Source organism: Acartia tonsa, chromosome 2 (genome assembly GCF_053477335.1).
Source record: "Acartia tonsa isolate MP-2025a chromosome 2, ASM5347733v1, whole genome shotgun sequence".
In the NCBI taxonomy this organism is placed as follows: Eukaryota; Metazoa; Arthropoda; class Copepoda; order Calanoida; family Acartiidae; genus Acartia; species Acartia tonsa.
The window spans coordinates 34,999,780-35,021,022 of NC_137261.1; the positions used below are offsets into that span (position 1 = coordinate 34,999,780).

Consider the following 21,243-nt stretch of genomic DNA (forward strand, 5'->3'; position numbering starts at 1 on the left):
AAATTAAGTTCAAAGTTTTTATTCTCGTGGGTTAAAAAAATCGATTTTTTCAATAATTACCTGACAGAATTGAAAAAGTAAGGTGTCAAATTAAAGATCTTACTATTTTTGTTCATAATGACCATTTTCTTTCTTTTTTTTGTTGCATTTTAGTACCTTAAAATCGACTTAATTTTTTTTTTTAAAAACTTAAATTACTTAAAAAATAAGAGGTCTACAAAAAAAACCGATTGCATATCTGAATTCTATGAAAAATTTTACATCTACTACTTACTAAAAGAACCGGCTAGCTATAAAAAAAATAGTTGATACACCTTCTTTGTAATTAAAGGTGGGCGAGAGATGGGCCATTTAAAGTTAATTAAATACTAATAAAAAACCTGTTTCTGGCTTTGTTATTGTATTTGGTTTTCAATAAAAAAATATTGCTTATTTTATCAATTTCTAAGTGACTATACATTGGATTAAAGCAAGGATTACGTAAAAAGTCAGCTTAACTGTTAGGAAAAATCTAGAACTATGTGAAAAAGTTTAATTTTAGCTATAATGGGAGAAAAAAGCAATTTAATGCACATTTTATATAATACGGAAAATTTCTTCCTTTCCCCGTACCTTATAAAAATCGTCGGAAAAAGCCGTTTTTTAAGCAAACAAAAGCGCGTTTTGCTCTATCTGTGAGATATTATGAATGAGATAATGTTAAGATTTGATATTAAGATGAGAAAAATTTACGTTCACAGTCCCTTTAATCTGTAAGTTACCATTGTTTATTAATAATTACATATTCTCATGTTCATGAATAGTAACCACTAAGCATGTTATATTATTTTTATTAAATTGAAACTTTAATTCTGACAATAAAGTATAAATTTATTTAAGCTTGGCATCTATATAAGCATTAAAAGAAAGTAAATTTATACTTAGGGTTTTCGGTATGAAAAAATGGTGATTCTTCCAACAATTAGGCACAATTTTATAAAAATCCCGAATTGATGTCGCGATTGGAAAGTATAAAAATTAAAGACTTTAGAACCTGCGTTTAATAATTAACTTCCTAGCAACATGAAGCAAACACACCACGTACCATACACCATACACTAGGCATCACAAATCAAACGACCATTTATTAAATATTAGGGATTAACACATGAATATTTAAATATTTAACTTTTACAGTTTTTATATATGGTTAAATGTTGATTGATGTAAAAATAAACGATTTAATTTAGTTCGAATAATATACAAATTATTTTTTTTAAAAAGGCCTAATCCTACAAAGGTTCTAAATAAATATAACCTAAATACAAGGATGACAATATTTATAAATCCTAACCTAACCCCTTGAATTTATGTTATACCTACTTTATTTAGGCCCTATTTAGAATTAGGTCTATGGAAGGGATAAGGGATTGATTACCAGGAAAACAATACGAGGAAGAAAATTTCAACAAACCTCTTGGCGAAAATTTTAGGTGGGAAGCAAACTTTATTTATAACCTTGGGTCATCCTTATTGGCGGATATTTTAGAGACCGTAAAAGTAAATATTATCATTAAGAATATGCATGCAAGAACTTCAATTTGTTAAACTAACCATGTGGATTCCTGTAACAGCAAGGTATAGTTTAAATTTTGATTTTTAGAACAACTAGGCACCGAATTCTCAACAAAGAATCTCCATTTTAAGCATCGTGTATTTAAGAAATTGAGGAAAACTTAAGACTTTATATTGATTTGTTGAAAATCAAATGTTTGGAATTTACTACATGTAGTTGTTCGCTTATATAGATGTTGTTATCCTAGTAGATAGGCTACTCTAGAATTTAACTTTGTTAGTCCATCCATAGCACTATGGGGGATATGAGATTTACTTAGCTGGTATTAAAGCTAGACCTCTGGTTTTTCTTGTCAACATTCCCATCATTATATTGTATCCATATCAGACAGCTTTGAAACAGCTTTTTTAGCCACTTCTATTTTTTTCAGATTTCCACATATCTTTGTGTTCTAGGTCCAATATTTAAAATTTTCGTGGCAAAATTAATTTCTCTTCACAAAAGTGACAAGAGTAATGCAAAGCAAAACCTCCAAAAAATTGAAATTGAAAAATTAGAAAAAAAACATACTTGTCTTAATTTTATTATTAATAAAATATGATGATTTTATACATTCAGATTAATAAAATTTGATACATTCAAAATCAAATATAAAAATTGAAATATTGATAATTATTTCATATCTATTTTCATCTCGTTTTACTTCAACTTAACATCCTGTAACAAAATATCATGATAAATAAAAAAACCGAAATACTATAATTATCTACTTGGCATCTTGTTTTACAGAATTAATATATCTATAGTACTACCTTCCATGCATTTAAAATCTAATTAAAATAATATGTATATCTCCACAATCTGCATATTAACTATTTTAAACGGTGGCGTGCACAGCAATTCACCCGGGGGTGTAAAATCTTTAGCGGGTGAAACCTTAAAAATTTCAAAGGGATAGATGCAGGAAGGGCATTTCAGAACATCACTAAATTAGTCGTCAAGCTGTTTTTGTGAAAATAAGCCAGCTATATAAAAAGCACAAATCACAAAAATACAATTTTCTAGTCTTGATATTTTTAAAACTACATGGAATAAAATTAAAATTGTTTCAAATATATCCCATATAAATGTAGTTTAAACAATTGAACAAGAAAAAATATGCAGTTCACTAAATTCAAGTTTTAATGCATTTCATGCAACTACATCCGCCTACAGCAAGATATAGGTTTCTAAGTTATTGTATAGAAACTTAATTAAATAATGTGGAATAAAAACTTTAACTTAATATTTAATTTTACTTTATCATAAACAAACGGCTACGCCCCCTAGAGGAATTTGGGGGTTTTTTTTAGGCGGGGGGGTGCTCCCCTCATTTTTAATTTTAGTAAACATTTTTTTTAAATTTGGGGGGGGGGGGGGTTTTCTATAGCCGATTTTTATTAGGAGGTTGGTGGAACCCTCCCACAAAATAGTTATAAACCTTCCCAGGACCTATGAAAAGCTAACCTGGATAGGAGAACCTTCGGTACAAACACAAAACATACACACTAACAAAGACAAACAGACTGACATCCTGTAACTTAATAAGGATTGAACACTAATATAAATATACAATTATAGCAACAATGTAAAAGATCTAAACCTGGAATTCTTCCCAACTGTTCTCTGAATCAAAACCATCCTCCAACCTGTTTAGATGTAAAATTAACGAACATGAAAAAAATTTCCCATAACAAGTAACCTTTATCCCACAATAAAAATTGCAATTTTAATAACTTTGCTGTTAGACAAGAGATGAAAGCAATCCTGTTGGCAACGGGTCTGTACAATTACATTAAAAAAATTCAAACAACTTTTTTACGTTGACACCGACAGCTGTTTTTTCTGTTAAAGTTCCCCTTCACTATGCTCACCCAAGCACTGAACTAACTTTGTCCGTCGGTCTTTTCTTTATGCTCCAGTGAAATTGAAAATTTAAATTACATATTACATCTGACTATCTGTAATACTCTGTTGATGCATCGACTCTATAATTTTCTTACTACATCTGACTATCTGTTATACTCTGTTGATGCATCAAACTTAAAGACTTACTTCTCCCTGTCCTCCACTTCAGATATTGAAGAAGCATTCCTGAGAAAAAAAATAACTTCTAATATCTTGATTTAAAAGGTATTATTATTTTTTGTTCCCTTTGAAACACTGAACAGTCCTTAAGTTTTGTTTGTGTGTTTATTACTTCATGTTAGGTTAGGATATATTGGGTACTGGGAAGCCGCGGAAAAAAATAACTCCCCTTTATTTTTAATTCATTTCTAAAATAAGAGGGGCTTTTGAGTCATGGTGCTAATTAGCCACTTGTAAATATTACCTTTTATTTGTAAGGAAATTAAGGTATTCAAAAATGTGACTAAAATTATAATAAAATTAAAGCTTGAAAGAGTAACAAGATTTTCTAGAATTTAGAGAGTTAGCTATTGCTGCACTGTTCATGTACATATTTACCCAGATTTTCTATATAAATGAATATAACCTGATAGGCCTGACACTTCTCTTGACATGAGCAAACTTGTAGTAGGGCAACGGATTTGGATTTTCAGGGCTGATGGTCCCTACAACCCCTTCAGAACTATTTACTTGGTTCAACTTGGTTAGATCAGATGAAGTCACTCTAAAAAATGCTTAATATAGTGTAAGATCAAAGAATTAAAGCTAAGCATTTCTTTATGCATCAACATAATCGAAAGAAAATAATATTTTTTTTCCCGGGAACTTTTTTCCAGTCTGGTTAAGAATCCAATTTATAACCGGATGTAAGCCATACTAAAATATTCATGTATCTATCCGATTCTTTTCTACTAAAACAGAAAAGAAAGAATATACAATTTTAAATCTAAATGCCCAAATCTACTATTAAGCTCAAAAACAAAAAATATATAATACCTTTGCATAATAAAATTATGAAAATCCGGTGCTTGTTGATTAGGAGTCATAGAAGTTGGATACCAGCTACTTAAGCTTGCTTCAGAATTATTCAAATTTTCGGGCTTTCTAAAATAAGGAGAAATTCTGAACCTTATTGATCTTTAAATAAAGATTCACACAAAAATACTAAAAAAGGAATTTAAAAAATCATATAATTAATCCATAACAAACATAAATAAATCCTATAATTTTATATTACTTCTACTCGGAAAACTTTCTCTAAAGTGATGCAATATTATATTATTTTGTTTATTTGCAAGCCTAAAGTTTTGTTGAAAGTTTATTTTTAATTTCTAAGAAATCATTCAAAGAAAGTTTTGTTGTTAATTATAACTTTCTCTATTTGTATATTTATTATACAAGTCAACACAAAAATAAACGCAAAAATCTGATAAATAAACTATAATAAATACAAGGATGACAACATCCATAAAAAACAAAGCTAAAATAAAAATGCAATGGTCGAGTTTCATAACTTGAAAAGCAGAATTTAAATTAACAATTCTTAACAAAATTGTACATAAATTTGTTACAAAATTGCGTAAATTCAGGATCCTGTTTTGGGACATATGTACATTTTTAGGACTTTATTATAGTGATGTCTTGGGTTGACATTGTTTACATTTATGTCCTAAAAATCATTAAGAAAATCAGATGAATAGGATAATTATATAATAAAGAAAATAGTTGTCAAAAAGTTTAATATCAGCAAGTTTTTAACGGACGTACGGACTTTCTGATAACGATTATAGAGTTGCTACGCTTTCTAAATTGTACCTTATCTTTATAGTATTCGTGATTCTAAGTTTGAAAACAAAGGGAAAATTATGATAAGCGTATTTTAACAATAAAAGGTATCTGTTACGGACGGACGTACAGATGGAACGATTTTGATTAAAGGAAAAATTCGCTTCGTCTTGTGACGAGTTTAGTATAATTTAGTTTTAAAAGTCCATGAATGTAGACGTTATTGATTATTTGCATTTGATTATCAGCACGGCATTATGATTAAAATTCAGAGGCGCAATATGTTGAACCAAGGCAATAAAGGGGCGTGGGATGAGATACTCTAAATAATTCCATTAATATCATTCAGATCTAAAGGTAAACTTGTAAAATAGCTTTTATTTTTTAAAAATGTATTTACCCTCCACTATTCTTAAGACCAGTGCTAAGAACTAACTTTCTCAGAGATTCAGTCTTTTTCTTTACACCAAAATGTGGTGTAACACTTGCCTAACAAAGTGAAATAACAATTATCAGAAAGAATTATATAAAAATAATATATCAACTAAAGCGGAGATTCCAAATTTTTTTCTGGGGTATTAGATAATTCTATTCTATTAATAAATCGCTCTGTAAAATAAAGTAATGTCAATTTATATAGAAAGTTGGAAAAGCGACTTCAATTTAAAATTTCAAATTTAAAAGTGCTATTATATTTCAACCAGTGGTTATGCATCTAGCAATTAGGAGTTCCTTATTCGAAGGGGAAGAGTCGAGAGGGACTAGAAAATAGCTTAAAACAATCACAGGTCCTATGTTAACATTAACTTAAATTGAGAACCCAATCGGTTCAGTAGTTATCTAGATCTTAAGCTTCAGACAAAACAACTTACTATTTTTATAACAGGACTATAAAAATGTTCACATATAACAATTATCCATAACAGTATAGTAGCCGAGAATAAGACATTTTATATTTATTAATATTGGTTACCTGATATGTGAAAGTTTCAGATAGTTGGGAGGGTGAGGAAAATTTTATATCACTGCCTTTACTTGAAAATCCAGGCCCAAATAAACTGAAGGGGAAGAAAAAGAGAGCATTATAGGTTAAACTAAAAACTTTCGCCTTTTTGATCTGAAACATAGCTGTCCTAATGTGTATAGGCGGCTGAATATTTTTTCGGTTTCTTGCAAAATTGATAATCAGATAAAAAATGCCTGATATGCACATATAGACAGACAAATTGTACTTAACTTACCCTAGGCTAAATTACTAAACCTCCCACATTAATTTTCATAATTTTTGGCGAGAAAGCTGCATGCTGCCATTGGAAATTGAAGGTGTCGTGGTTTTAATCCATACAATAAAGTTACCTTAGTAAAACAGGAAGAAGTAATAAGCTGTGAACAGTACCAAGTGATATAATTAGAAATATCATAGTAGCAAAGGTCTCAGTAATATAACTAAATATAAATATAATAAAGAAATACAGATAATAAGATATATAATTAGAAATATGGTGTAGTCAATACCTTGGATGAAAGTAAAGACCAATAACCCCAAGAATAGTAGACAATCCACCTCTAACAATAGGTGGACCTAATGCATACAAGCAATGTTCTACTCTTGTGGATGGTGCCATATCAGTACCTTAAACAACAAAAATATGCTAGATATATCATTTCTTACTTCACTTGAAAAAATATGTGTTGTATAGTATTTATCTCGTACTTTGAATAAATGACGGGAAAAAATAAATGTCAGTAAGGTCATAGGGCGGGTACCCTGTCCCTATTTTGTATTAGGTCTTTGAATCAGCTAATAGCGTCAAAAATATCAACACAGCAGAGTCCCTACAAAAGAACAGAAAGATATTTGACAGCAGACAAAAGGGTCTCCACTTCTTTAGCCAGATAGTTGTCTGGATTATACTTCTATAGTAATACTTTTATTGTCCAAATAAAATGATCAGGCTGGCTGCTGTCACTTTTTAATAAAATTGAGAAGAAAAAAATATTTACCTGCAGTTAAGTAATGATAAGAAATATGAGCAGAAAAATCTACAGAAAATCCAATGCCCATAATTATAACAATCATACTAATAACATCCAGGCGTATTCCAATCAAAGCCATAAAACCTAAAAAATTAGTATGCTATTCTCGGTTAAAAGGACAATTGTTCATAAAATCTATTTTCAGTGTGGCTTCCAAACCGATAACATCAGCCGGATTAGAACGGGTTTTAAGATATACTGAAAAATCAAGTATCGCACCGTATTACAGACAATTTTCTCAATAAAAATCATAAATTTGATACTAATTTCTTTTTAAAATCTTTTATTTAATATTCGCTGTGTTTATAATAAGATGCGATAAATGACTTTTATTGTATTTTAATTTTGTAACTAAAGAATATATTATAAATGAGGCATTTGGAAAAAAATATAAGTATTTTATCAATTTTTTGCAAATCATCTAAATTTTATACAAAAATATATTAAACAAGGATGACAACATCCATAAATGCAAAGCTGTAAAATCAGATGGAAGGACAAACGAACAATGAGTCTTGTAGAGTGTCAGAACTTAATAATCTGTAGACCTAAGCAAATTGAGCATACTTTTTTGAGAAAATGCGTAAATACGGGATAGTGTATGAGGACGTTTTACTTTCAACGGAGATCATCATCAACACCGGGAGGTTTTTCAATAACTCCGACAACGAGGCTAACCCCTCTGCTAGAATGGGTTTTTAATATGCTTGACAAGGAATAAGACATCTCCAGCTCATCTTATTCGGCTCCTTCTCATCCGAGCTGGAATTGAACAAAATCCAGGCCCTATCTAGTATTGTTCACTGTGCGTCAAACCACTATCACCAACAGCAATACAATGCTCAAGTTGCTTTAAATGGCTCCATGTCAAATGCTCTGGATTAAAATCATCTAAAGAACAGCAAAAACTCAAAACCTGGACTGGACCATGCTGCATCAAATCCCCACCCAAACCCCCCCCCCCTTCAATCACCCCCCCAAAATTTTCAAAATCAAAAATTTCAAAACCTTCACCCCCCCCTCGAAACCACCGCCCCCCACGGAACCCCTGCCCCCAGCGTAATCCCCCCCCCACTACCCCCAATTTCCTCCCCAACAGAGGATACAACCTGAAAATTCTGCAGTGGAATCTAAACGGAATACAATCAAGTTTAGCAGAACTTCTCCACCATATGGAGAAAAATAAAACCCTCATAACTGCAGTACAGGAAACAAAACTTACATCAAAATCTAAACAACCTTCAACACCCAACTACACATTTGTAAGACAAGATAGAGGTGTAAATAAAGGTGGAGGGCTTGGCTTCTTGGTTCACAAGGATGTAAGCTTTACACTTCTCAAAACACCTGCTACTCATGAACAAGACCCTCACCTGGAGACATTAACCATCAGCATACCTGGCGAACAATCTCCTCTCAACATCAGAAATGTGTACCTTCCACCAGTGAGCAGCTGCACCACACCAAACTACATGCCCCCCGTTAAACGATTTTACCACTGGCCTCGGCGATAACTATTACGTTTTAGGGGATGTGAACGCACACCACACATTATGACACTCTGGCGCCACCAATGATGCTTGGGGTGAAGCCCTAGCAGATGTCGTTTCAAATCAAGACTGTGCCATCATAAACCTAAACATGCCAACCAGAGTTGCTAATAATTCAGTCACTGCTCCAGATGTAAGTATTGCCTCAATAAACCTGTTACCAACAACAAACTGGAAAGTCGAGAACAAACTAAACTCTGACCACTTGCCCATCACCATCAGTATCTCTGCCACCCTGAAAAAGTTCAACTCCAAACCGCAGACATTCATCAATTTCTCAAAAGCGGACTGGCCTAAATTCCAATCTTTTACAGAGAAGGAATTTTCCAAGGCCAAAAAAGTTGAAGATGTTCATGAAGCTGAAAAATTTTTTTGGACCACCTTGCAAAAAGCTTCCATAAGATACATCCCAGCTGGACGCATACCTACCACCTATAATGATCTTCCTACTGAAGCAGCCAAACTCATTGACCAGCGTGATGAGGTTAAGAAGAATAACCCTGCAGATGCCAGACTCCCTGACCTAAACAAAAACATCAATAAACTTATTAATGAACACATGAAGAAATGGCAGGAGCATCTTGGCACATGTGATCCTGGTTCACAGAAGCTCTGGAATACAATAAAGAGCCTCAGGAATCAGCCCCAACAACCAAACAATCAAGGCATTGAATTCAACAACAAAACATATAATCATGCCAGACACATTGCAGACCAGTTTAACAGGCAATATACCCCTGACCCACACAAGAAACCGCAACAGCCTCTGCGCAGGATTTTACGTAACATGAAGAAGAAAACCAAACATCGGAAAATTACCTTCACCCCTGCACAGACGCAAGCAGCAATCAAGAAAGCAAAAAGTTCCAAAGCACTGGGACCTGACAACATCTCACCCATTATGTTGAAGAATCTTGGACCCATCGCCATCAACTACCTCACCATGATCTTCAAAAAGTGCATGGAACTCACCATCATACCTAGCATATGGAAAACAGCTAAGATCATTCCCCTCCTGAAACCTGGCAAACCTTCCAACCTTGGCTCTAGCTACAGACCTGTTTCTCTCCACTCTCCTGCAATTAAGATCCTTGAAGCACACCTACTCCCCTCCATCAACGATGCCGTCAAACTTGCCCCCCATCAACATGGTTTCAGAAAGGGGAGATCCACCTGCAAAGCACTCCAAGCCATCATCAACCACGTGCACACAGGCCTAAACAGGAAGAAACCATCCCACAGAACCGTCTCTGTAGCCATAGACCTGTCCCGTGCCATTGACACGGTCGACCACCAGATTCTCCTTGATGACATCCAACAACTGGATCTGAACTGCTACATAAAGAGGTTCCTTTGTGCCTACCTACGAGGACGATAAACCTACGTAGTTTTCAGAAACTCTGTATGTAAATACAGAAAGGTAAAACAGGGTGTACCGCAAGCTGGTGTCCTGTCGCCCGTCCTGTTCATCCTGTACATGTCTTCCATGCCAGCTCCACCAGGTAACATTGTACTTGTTTCATATGCAGATGATGTTAACATTTTAAACTCGGGACCAAAGATCAAACCAGTAGTGTCAGAAATTAATTCCTATCTGAATACACTGGATACTTGGTTCAAGAGTAGGAACCTGTTTATCTCGCCCTCCAAATCCTCTGCCACCCTCTTTACCACCTTCTCCAATGAAGTCAGTGAAGAGCTAGGCGTCGAGATCTCTGGCAAGCAGGTCCCCACAGTAAAGAAGCCAAAGATTCTAGGTATCACTTTTGATGGAATGTTATCCTTCAGAGAGCACACTAAAAATCTGAAAACCAACATCCAGTCCAGGAATAACATCCTCAAGGCGCTCACTGGAACCACCTGGGGAAAGGATAATGAGACCATAGTGAATACCTACAAAGCCACTGGCCAATCTTTACTTAATTATTGCTGCCCCATCTGGACGCCCGCCCTCAGCGATACATCTTGGAAAGAACTTCAAATAGCCCAAAATACAGCCACAGGTTGTCATATCATGACTGATCCAGACCATCTTCTCAATGAAACAAAAGTCATGCAAGTGAGACCACATTGTGAGATGCTAAGCAAACAGTTCTTATTGGCCACACAAAAACAGGGCCACCCTAACAGGATTGACCTGAATGCGCCAGCGCCAGCACGCCAGATGAACGAGACCTTGCAGTCAAAATTCGGAGCTGAAATTAAGGATTTATCATATCCTAATCTCTCTGAAAATGACTACAAGACTAACCTGAAGAAAATTCACACTAATACAGTGAAAAGAGTAATCAGGAATAACGAACCAAATAAGGTCCTTAGAAAACTGAAAAGGCCCTCCCACGAACTACCAGATCCACCCTTGCACAACTTAGATCAGGTTACAGTGTTTATCTTAAGAGTTTCAAGGCCCGTATAGATAAAACTGGCACGGTCGTAGACAAATGCCCTAACTGCGACAGCTCACATACAACTGAACACCTGTTCAACTGCCCCAACAACCCTAATAGCCTCACAGTCCGAGACCTATGGAAAAACCCTCCGGCAGCCGCCAGATTCCTAAATCTGGCAGCAGATGATGATCATGGTTGAGAGTTGGGCTAAAAGAAGAAGAAGGACGTAATTTCACTTTTAGGATTTATAGAGATGCTTCGCTTCTAATAATGTACCTTGTTGTCCTAAGAAACATTATTCCAAAATTCAGATTAATTGGATAATAATACCATACTAAAAGTTGTTGTCAAAAAGATCAGCATGTTGGACGTACGGACTCTCTGGTAATGATTGTAGAGTTGATATGCTTCCTAAATCGTAACTAACCGTTATAAGAATCACCTTGCAAAGTTCCCAACGGTAGGACAATTCAAACATGTCTAAATTAACAAAAAGAGCAAAAAGTTACGAGCGGACCTATCCGAATTATAGAAAAACTTTGCTTTTAAAAAGAAAACTTTTTATTAATAAGTTAAAAAAGTTAAAATAATAATAAAAAGTTTAACGTTACTTTTTACCGAAATTGCTTGATTTACCTAGCTTCAGCACCGCCTATGAATTTTGAGAAAAAAAACCTTTCGAGTTGTTTTTGAAAACTATTTTAAAAAGTAAACTTTTCTAGAGTAAAAGCATGAATATTGGCTTTTATTGCATATTTGTTTTTCAGTTATCAAAATGAGTGAATTTGTTTCAAAAAATTTGTTTTCGAAAACTACTCATTTAAATATGTTACTAGCAAAACAAGTGTTCATTTTCTTCTTTCTGTTTGTAATGCACAAATAGGATTTGTAGAGATTAACCTTTATTTTTAACCATTATAATGCATTGAAATTTTGTAATTTGTAGTTATGTACTACTTTATTTAATTACTAGCGGCTACGCCCCTAGAGGCCTCTAGTGGCATTTAAATGTTTTTTTTTAGTTTAAATATTTAATTTAAGAAATAATTTGTCTATGGTCAATCAGCTGTTAAATAATAATTTCATGTATCTACGCAGCGCAACTACGCTACGTAGAGACATTCATACGCTAGCGACACTCTGCGGCAGGAATATTTCCATTTTTTTCGATTTTATTGTAATTTCTCTTGGAAGGGTGGTGGTACCCTCCCCCAAAATAGTTATAAACCTTCCCAGGACCTATGAGAATCTACCCTGTTAAGGAGAACCCGATCGGTTCAGCGGTTAGCGAGATCCTTCGGTACGGACACACAAATACACACACAGACAAACACCCTGTTACTTTAGTATAAGGATTTACCTACGATGCCGAATTCAACAGAAATAATGGTGAAGGTGACCCAAATAATACTTCTCTTATCAGGAATAAAGATAATGGTTATGATGGTCATACAGAGGATACAGGCTATTATACATTCTATTGTTGTCTGGGTCACCTGAACAAAAATAAGTTAGAAAGGATTTTAAATTTTGAAAAAAAAGAGTTAATACGTAAAATTAGGATATATTTATAGTAAGCCTCAAAGTTAAATGAAGTAATAAGTTATTTCAGGTTCGCGAGGAACTCGCTAATCACTGAACCAAACGAGGTCACCGATTTATGTAAGCTTTATATAGGTTCAGGCAGGAGGGTTTTAGGCCCTATCTGCCATCTACCTCACCTTGCAAAAATATAGCCACTGCACTAGATGCGCTGCAGCTAGTTCTCAATAAAAACAAAACAAAATTTCATGTAGCATAGTGTAGGATTAATTAAATCTTAAGAGGTGTACAATTTTGTTAAATTAAATAATGACCTGCGCAAATTGATCAAAGAAAGAGAAGTATGGATGATAAATAGTAACTTTAAATGGAGCACTGTCAGCTAGATTTCTTAATGTGTGCAGCAATTCTACCTATTCAGAAAAAAATGTATAATTATAACAATAAAAACTCTAGTGTGGTTAATCAATAACAGAAGTATATCATACTGTTGGATAACCTTCTGGAGAAATTAACTTTGGCTCGCATATATTTGGTATACATCCATGACAACATCTATAAAAGTGAAGCTCTGATACGGTAGTACAAACAAACATCAATTCTTGTAGAGTGTTACAATTAAGCAGAACATAGAGGAATAGAAGTCTAACAAAATTGTATGGAAATTTGTTGCAAAACTGCTTAAGTACAGAATACTGTTTACCTATTTAGTACTCATTTATAATTTTAGGACTTTATTATAGGGACTATTCGCTAATAACATCAAAAAATAACATGAATAGGAACAGACACAGCAGAGTTGATTGTTCAAAAATATAGCTAAAAAAATATGTAACCTCTTCTGTAGCATCTTTAATTCTACCACTTTGAAGAAACAACCTTGATGCTAATATTGTCTTATTATCAGGACTTATTACTACATCATCATACAGAGGGGTGTCCTCTAGTACCTTAACAAAGAATCTTAAATAAATTGACTTTGATAAATCTGTAATTAAATCAAGAACTTTTACACATTTGAATAAAATGAGTTAAGATACATCCCTAAAGCAAACTTTTATGTCCAATAACCATCCTCACAACATTAGAGTAAAACACTAGAGGGAGAAAGGGTTAAAAACTGTATCTCCCCATCGCAACCGCCTTGTGCAACCTAGCAGACAAAAGAGACAAAAGAGGTCTTTGAAAAAGGAAGGGAGGTAGTTGTCAGTATATACACATCAATACTATAGATCTGTTCTCACAACTTAAACAAAAGCCTCTACCGCCTCATCCGTGTTGAAAAGACCCTGAAAGCTAGGAAAGATCAATTTAGTTAACATAGACCTTAAGACAGTAAGATCCTTATTAAAAAAATCTTATTTTTTTATCAAAGGAATGTAACTCTTATTATAATAAAATGTTTAAGATTTACTGTTTCTGAATAAGTTCTTCCTTTTTAAAAATGCATAGCATATAAATATATCATATAATATAAAAAGCGTGTTTGTTTGAAATATAATGAATAAAAAGAAACTTTACCTCTAGAAATTTAATGACATTATCCACAAACTTTTCTTGTGTTGAAATATCAAAGAAAACAAAGTTTTCCTCTACTTTGTTCATAAATTGATGTAACCAGGATTGACGGAATTTTGAATCTGCCAGGATAAATTTTGTGTCTTCCAACTGAAATTATTTTCATCAAATTTTATTTCAACTCGAGAAAGAAGCTCTGTTACTAAAACTATCCAGATTCATAAAGGAACGTAATTTAAAGATATTTTTCATTAAAACTACTGGATGCAAAAATGGAGTCCTAAGTTTCTGTTTTAAAAATGTTTCATATGATGGATAATTATACATGGTGAAGAATAATACCTGATGAACAAAATTAAAAATTTGGTCTCTCACAGTTTTATTCCAATACTCTATGGGCTCATCAATAACAATCTAAATTTAACATAACAATTACCTAACAATATTTTTCCTTGTGAAAATGAAAAATTAAACATTTTTTGTCCAACAGAAAATCAATAGAAATTACAAAATCATTTAGATGTTACCTATGAATTTTAAAGACAAATATTTAAAAGTAAATGTAGTCAGCAAAGATAAAACATAACTTTATTCTACACCATTTGCTCTGGATCTTGGGACAAAGTAGCCTTGGACAAAGTAGCCTCTAGGACAAAGCAGCCTCTAGGACAAAGCAGCCTCTAGGACAAAGTAGCCTCTGGACAAATTAGCCTCTAGGATAAAGTAGCCTCCACTGTTAATAAAGGTCATGGTCGCAGCGCTCGGCCCCCTAGCCTACAACCTAACCTAAAAAATGTAAAATCTACCAACCACCTTTGTAAAATCCCCGAAATTCTAAACCACCTATGTATTAACAGTTGGGGCTATTTTTCTTAAGTAAATGTCCTGAGGCTATCATAGGTTAGGTTATAGGCTAGGGAAGGCTACTTTCCTTAGGAGGCTACTTTTCTTAAGTAAATGTCCTGAAGCTTCTTTGTCCTAGAGGCTACTTTGTCCGGAGGCTACTTTGTATTAGGCTACTTTCTTTAAGATCCTTTGCTCTTCGTGTTACAGATAGCTAAACATTGAAGATTTAAAGAGAAATTTAAAAATAAAACCTGAAATCTATAGGGATTATCCCTAAAGAATTTATCTTCAGTGTCAAAGAATGGTTTAGCATAGGAATCGTGTCCAACTAATTTTCTTCTCTCTAATCCATCCTCTAACATCAATATGCCATAGATGGAAACACCCTGCAAAACGTTTTATTAGGTTCTAGCGGCTAAGCCCCTAGAGGCTTCGACTATTACTTAAGGGGGGGGGGGGTAGGATTCGATCCCCATTCCACCATTTTTAATTTTAGTTTTAAAAAAGATAATGCACATGGAAAAGTATTTTTTAAAATTTGGGGAGAAGTTGTTGTTTTCCAGGTGACCTTTCTCTTGGAAGGGCGGTTGTACCCTGCGCAAAAATAGTTTAAAACCTTCAAAGGAACTATGATAAGCTTCGCTGTAAAGGAGAACCATAACGATTTAGCCGTCAGCGAAACCCAATTGTACAGACAGGAATCCTGTTACTTTTATATTAGGAATTAAGTATAGTGTTCTTGAAGTCTACAGTTTATGAAAATACAATAACTTACCAAATAAGCCAAAAACACGATGATGATAATTGCTTTATTAAATGGTCTATTAATAAAGGGTGCCAGATAATCTCTAGAACAATATTATTATTTGGTGTAAATAAAAAAAAATAAACATTATTATTTATATTACTGGTGACTTCGTAAAAATAGAAGATGGGTTATTCAGTATAATAAGGAATAATTATCTTTACTAATAATGTGGATTAATTGGAACAGCCGTTTATAATACATTGCTGGACACAGAAACATCCAGTATTACTTTATAAAAGAGGTTGGGATGGATGTATTGTAAGTGTGTACCAAACAATCTCGCTTGCCGTTTGACCGATGTGCCGTTTTTAACGCAGAAGGTATCCGGGAAGGTTTATAAATATTAACTACAGCCTTCCAGAGAAATCGGCCCTTTAACAAAATTCCCTTCCTCCAGAAATCTTCTTTGTGTAAAATATTGAATTTGACCTGATAAAATATCATCTTAAAACAACATAAAATACCTGAAGAAAGACATGAATTTTCCTTCCTTGTGATCTCTACAAAAAAAATATACTTCAGACAAACAAAAAATCATGTAATTTTCTATCAACAGGGCGCGGTTTTTCGTTTCAGTCGTATTTCACAACATATTCATAAAATCCAATGAAAATGTACCCATATTTATACTTTATGTACAATGAAATGATAAATGAATTAATTTATATTTGTAATTTAATGAAATATGCAAATTTTAGTTCGATTTATACGTTGCACTTCACAATTTTGTAACAGCTTGAAACTAATTTAAATCAAATAAATTTAGATTCTTTACTGTTTGCAGAAAAGCAACTCAATATGCCTTAGTATCATATCACTCTCTCATATGTGGGCTATCAATGACGTCCTAGCTTTTTTGAGAAGGGTAACAATGAAATCTCATCAGGAGGGTAAATCACTTCTAAGGAGGGTAAAATGGCGCGGGAGCTAGTCGAATATCACCTTTAAAAAAATCAACTTTAGCAAAAAATGAAACCCCCATGAAAATTGTTTGTCAGGTTAGAAAATAAATGTCCTACAACCATTTTTAGAATGGGCATTTATTGAGAGGGGCATAATTTTTTTCTGGTTAATATCTAGTTTTAAAACTTCGCTATTATAAATAATTTAAATAGTCCTTGTCTGTGTAGTAAAGGAATCTAATTAAATAAACACACAAACAAACTCACAAATACACAAATACACATACAAATTTAATTTTCAAAGAAGAAAGTAATTTTATTCCTTTCATTATGTTAGATCTAGTTAATAGTTCAACAAGTACATACCTTATTGCATAATTCTTTTTCTTTTTTAAAATTTCATACTTAAGGTTTTAGGTTAATAATGATTGAAGAATCTAAAAGTTTCTGCAATTATCCTATTATATAAAGTACTAAGCTTTTTTGTCTGTAGCGAAGGATCTCGATAACCACTGAACCGATATGGTTCATCTTTATAGTGAAGCTTCTTATGGGTCCAGGGAAGGTTTATAACTATTTTGGGGGAGAGTGTCTTCAACCTCCCAAGGAAAAAACTACCGGTCCAAATTTTTAAAATCTAAAGTAGAAATGTAGAGGGGTGGTCGATTTTACCTATCACCAACCTTAAGTGCCCCTAGAGGCTTCTAGGGGCGTAGCCGCTAGTCCTATTATAAAGGGTATTATGCGTTTTTTGTCTGTCCCGAAGGATCTCGCTAACCGCTGAACCGATATTGTTTTCCTTTACAGTAAAGCTTCTTATAGGTCCTGGGAAGGTTTTAAACTATTTTTGGGGAGAGTGTCTTCACTCACCCTTCCCAAAAATATTTTATTTATTCTTTTGAAACTCAAATTTAATATGGGAGGAGTTCGACTTTTCTCCATCCTAACTTTAGTACCCCTAGAGGCTTCTAGGGGCGTAGCCGCTAGTGTATTATAATGCATGGAATATCAAATGAGAACCTTAAGTCCTATCATTTAATACCTTATGTTGTTAATATTCTATTAATAGAATTTAAAGAAATATAAACTTATTAGTAAAAAAAGTAGTTTTAACTCTATGAGTTAGATTGTGTTAAGTTAGGTTAGAATAAACCATAGGGCTAGGTTCCCCCTCAGGAGCTAAAAATAATATTAGGTAAAAAAGTAAATTATACTTCATTTTTCTTATTTTTAAAAATTGGCCTGAAATATTTTCCTTGGATTATTTCCATCTTTCTTTCCAACTCCACCCTGTAGAAAAACAGAGTAATTACCAACAATTATGCAAATTTTTTGACAATTTTACAAAATGAAAGCGCATTTGACATACAAAGTGAGTTATTGTGTAGTTTCTTAGTTAATTGGTTAACAGAATCCTTACAACAAAACTAACCCTAAACGTTTGGGGGGTAGTGGGTGGAAGGAGGGGACACTGAACACTGCCCGAATGAGAATATTGAAACTTCTTGTCAATATTCCCATCGTTTTGGACAATGGTTAAGTATAAAACATCCACGGGGGTCAGACTGCTTTAAACCAGTGTTTTAGCCGCAATTACGTTTGCAACTTATTTTCTCGGCGGCTGAAATGTCTTGCAAAACTACTCAATAATTCGAAATGTCCGTCTGCCTGGCTGTAAATGTATTAAGTAGATGTAGGAACAGGTAGCTTTAGTGCTGAAATAAATTTGCTTGATATTTATCTAAGCCGATTTCTTTGATTTATAAGCATTCACTCTTCAATGATATTTATTAATATCTTTTAATATGTTTGTTTCGCTACTTTTGGATGTTGTCGTCTTTGTTGATATCTAACATATCTATTATCAAAATTCCTTGAACATACGCCGCCTATTATTCGCTGACCGCCGACTGGGACGGCTAGCTGCTTCCAAGCAATACCACCGCCAACGAAATTTATATTTTGAAATATTTTATATAAGATTTACATAAAAAATAGACACTTGGCATAACCATCTTAATGCATTCAGTCCAACTGTGGAACTAAGGTACAAATAAAATAGTGACACTGCAACTAACAATAATGTTACCTGTAAAAATACTGAATACATCCAATTTCTTTTCATCTCGGCCTCGCTTTTAGAATCTACCTAGGTATAACAAATTCTGTAACAACAAATCTTTATAATTAAATAAAATGGTTAATTATAATGAGTGGAAAGTTTCTGGTACAAAATTACTTTTTAAACATCTTCCATTGTTCTTAAATTAGAGGACAAGGAGAATAAAAAATATTGTGTAAGTTAGAACTGAGCTATCGGAATCGTCACTTATTTTACGGGGCTTACAAATCCATTTACTTCATATAATGTCTTTCATAAACCTGACTGGTAAAAACTAATAGCTTTATTACACTCTCTTACTCGGTTGAACAACCTAAAGGCTAGTGGTGAGGCCAATAGAGACGAAAATTTAAAGTACGTGACTTTTTCAAAATATTTCAGTAAGGGGGGGTTTTTAATGCAACCATCTCGTAATCAATGTATAAATGGCACTAAGAATTCGAATTTCGATCTAAAATTCTGCATGAGTAATCCTTGGTAGGTCTATTATCCCTAAATCGAACAAAAAAGTTGAAAAAGTAACGGCTAACGGCTCAGCCGTTTAGCCGTGTTTGGCTATTTTTAGGGCAAATCTGTCATAAGTTACGTAGGAATCAACTTTTTGAAACATATTTTTGCTTTAAATCATGTGAAATGATACAAAAACAACATTTTCAGATTTCTAGTACCAGCAACTACCGGCTAGAACCGTTTGAAAACATTTTGGAGCAGAAAATAGTATTATGTTGAGTTAGGTTTCGTGATGATTTGCATTGAAAATAGCCCAAAAAATCGCTAAACTGCTGAGCCACCAGCTGTTAGCCGTTATTTTGACAACTTTTTGTTCGATTTAGGGAAAATAGACCTACCAAGGATTACTTATGCAAAATTTCAGATCGAAATTCGAATTCTAAGTTCCATTTATACATTGATTACGAGATGGTTGCATTAAACCCCCCCCCCCCTTATAAGACAGATTTTAAAATTAATTCTTAACAATGAAGTTATTATCCAATTGACATTTTCCAGAAAAAAAAATCTACGTAAAATAGTATCTAAATATTTTAAAAATCTAAATACTAGTTTTGATTAAAAACTTTGAAGCTGGAATATTTTGCTATGCGATAGAAATTATAGAAACTCTTGATTTTATCTAGGACTTTTTATCTTGGTTATGTATTCAGAGATCTTTAGGGACACCAAAGACGGACAAACAACTGCCTATTGTACTGTTCCAAGGCTCGACAGCCGCAAATGATCAGGTAAAAGTAAGATATGAATTTATTACGTTTCATAAGCCTAAATATTTTTACAGTACGGATGTATAGTAATATTGATAACAGGATTAATTTGATTTCTAAAATCATAGAACTCTGTCGTTGAAGTTTGAATAATACCTTGATAAAGAGAAGACAATGTCTATTGGCATGTTCTAAATGTCCAGCTAAAGTTAAACATGCTCCAAGTATGAAAAGGCTCCAGAAGTACAGAAATGTCATACATAAACCTAAAATTTTGGAGATAAATTAAAAAATATGAATTCTTTTCTAAAAATAAGAAACCCAATTATTAATTGTAAATTAATCAATGATGACAACATAAGTAGGGAACAACAGAAAATAAGGGATGAACAAATGGATTATGCAGATGTTCAGATGTCAAAAAATGAATAATGACAGATCGACCGACGGCCAAGGTAAATCATATACTTGATGCTAATTGGCACAGAGAATCTTCACCAATAAAGCAGAGGTCTACCTAAAATAGCATCTGAGAAATCACATTTCCTCTATAGCATTACAGACAGACTCACAAACAAGGTTAATTATAGAATAGCTTCGCTCGCTACTAATAAGTGAAAAACTAACCTGCATAAAAGCAAAAAATCCTGACCGAAGGAAATCCTAAACATGAACATTAAATTTAATTGAATTCAATTTGTTGATTAAAATAATTTTCTGATTTAACCAAAACTGAAACTCATAACCAATTCTTTGGGGAATATGTTAAGTAATCATACATAAATTGAAATATTTCACGTTTGAGAATTTAAGCTTTTGTACGTAATGAAGAAATGAAATTGTAAGAACCTGGAATAGCAGCTCCAACAAGAAAACTGACAACATTTGTAACCGAGGTGATTGTTATTGAAACTGCTGCATCGCTAAATGTTGCTGACATCCTAAATACAACCTTAATGCCACATTTAGGGTGTTAATGTAAAAAAATTACCTGATTTGTAAAAAAAACCACACTGTACGT

General features: G+C 33.4%; 1 protein-coding gene across 2 annotated transcripts in view; it reads right to left on the reverse strand.

The window, feature by feature from the left end:
* Positions 1 to 2,122: 2,122 nt before the first annotated feature.
* The window catches only part of LOC145312451 (patched domain-containing protein 3-like), a 34,235-nt gene continuing 15,114 nt past the window's right edge, over positions 2,123 to 21,243 (reverse strand). The window contains exons 16-38 of one of the 2 annotated variants that reach the window (XM_080151708.1): positions 21,072 to 21,163; positions 20,850 to 20,885; positions 20,379 to 20,488; positions 18,970 to 19,029; positions 18,136 to 18,170; positions 16,443 to 16,478; positions 15,946 to 16,018; positions 15,422 to 15,556; positions 14,667 to 14,738; positions 14,328 to 14,474; positions 13,643 to 13,756; positions 13,121 to 13,219; positions 12,625 to 12,760; positions 7,292 to 7,408; positions 6,803 to 6,920; positions 6,644 to 6,733; positions 6,261 to 6,345; positions 5,688 to 5,776; positions 4,499 to 4,606; positions 4,089 to 4,226; positions 3,650 to 3,688; positions 3,198 to 3,243; positions 2,123 to 2,272 (exon numbers count right to left, since the gene is read on the reverse strand). In XM_080151708.1, coding sequence (XP_080007834.1) covers positions 2,255 to 2,272; positions 3,198 to 3,243; positions 3,650 to 3,688; positions 4,089 to 4,226; positions 4,499 to 4,606; positions 5,688 to 5,776; positions 6,261 to 6,345; positions 6,644 to 6,733; positions 6,803 to 6,920; positions 7,292 to 7,408; positions 12,625 to 12,760; positions 13,121 to 13,219; positions 13,643 to 13,756; positions 14,328 to 14,474; positions 14,667 to 14,738; positions 15,422 to 15,556; positions 15,946 to 16,018; positions 16,443 to 16,478; positions 18,136 to 18,170; positions 18,970 to 19,029; positions 20,379 to 20,488; positions 20,850 to 20,885; positions 21,072 to 21,163 — 1,993 coding nt within the window. In that variant the 3' untranslated portion in view covers positions 2,123 to 2,254. Of the gene's footprint in view, positions 2,273 to 3,041; positions 3,135 to 3,197; positions 3,244 to 3,649; positions 3,689 to 4,088; positions 4,227 to 4,498; positions 4,607 to 5,687; positions 5,777 to 6,260; positions 6,346 to 6,643; positions 6,734 to 6,802; positions 6,921 to 7,291; positions 7,409 to 12,624; positions 12,761 to 13,120; positions 13,220 to 13,642; positions 13,757 to 14,327; positions 14,475 to 14,666; positions 14,739 to 15,421; positions 15,557 to 15,945; positions 16,019 to 16,442; positions 16,479 to 18,135; positions 18,171 to 18,969; positions 19,030 to 20,378; positions 20,489 to 20,849; positions 20,886 to 21,071; positions 21,164 to 21,243 lie in introns of those variants that run through there. The other variant, XM_080151707.1, reaches the window with a different exon arrangement.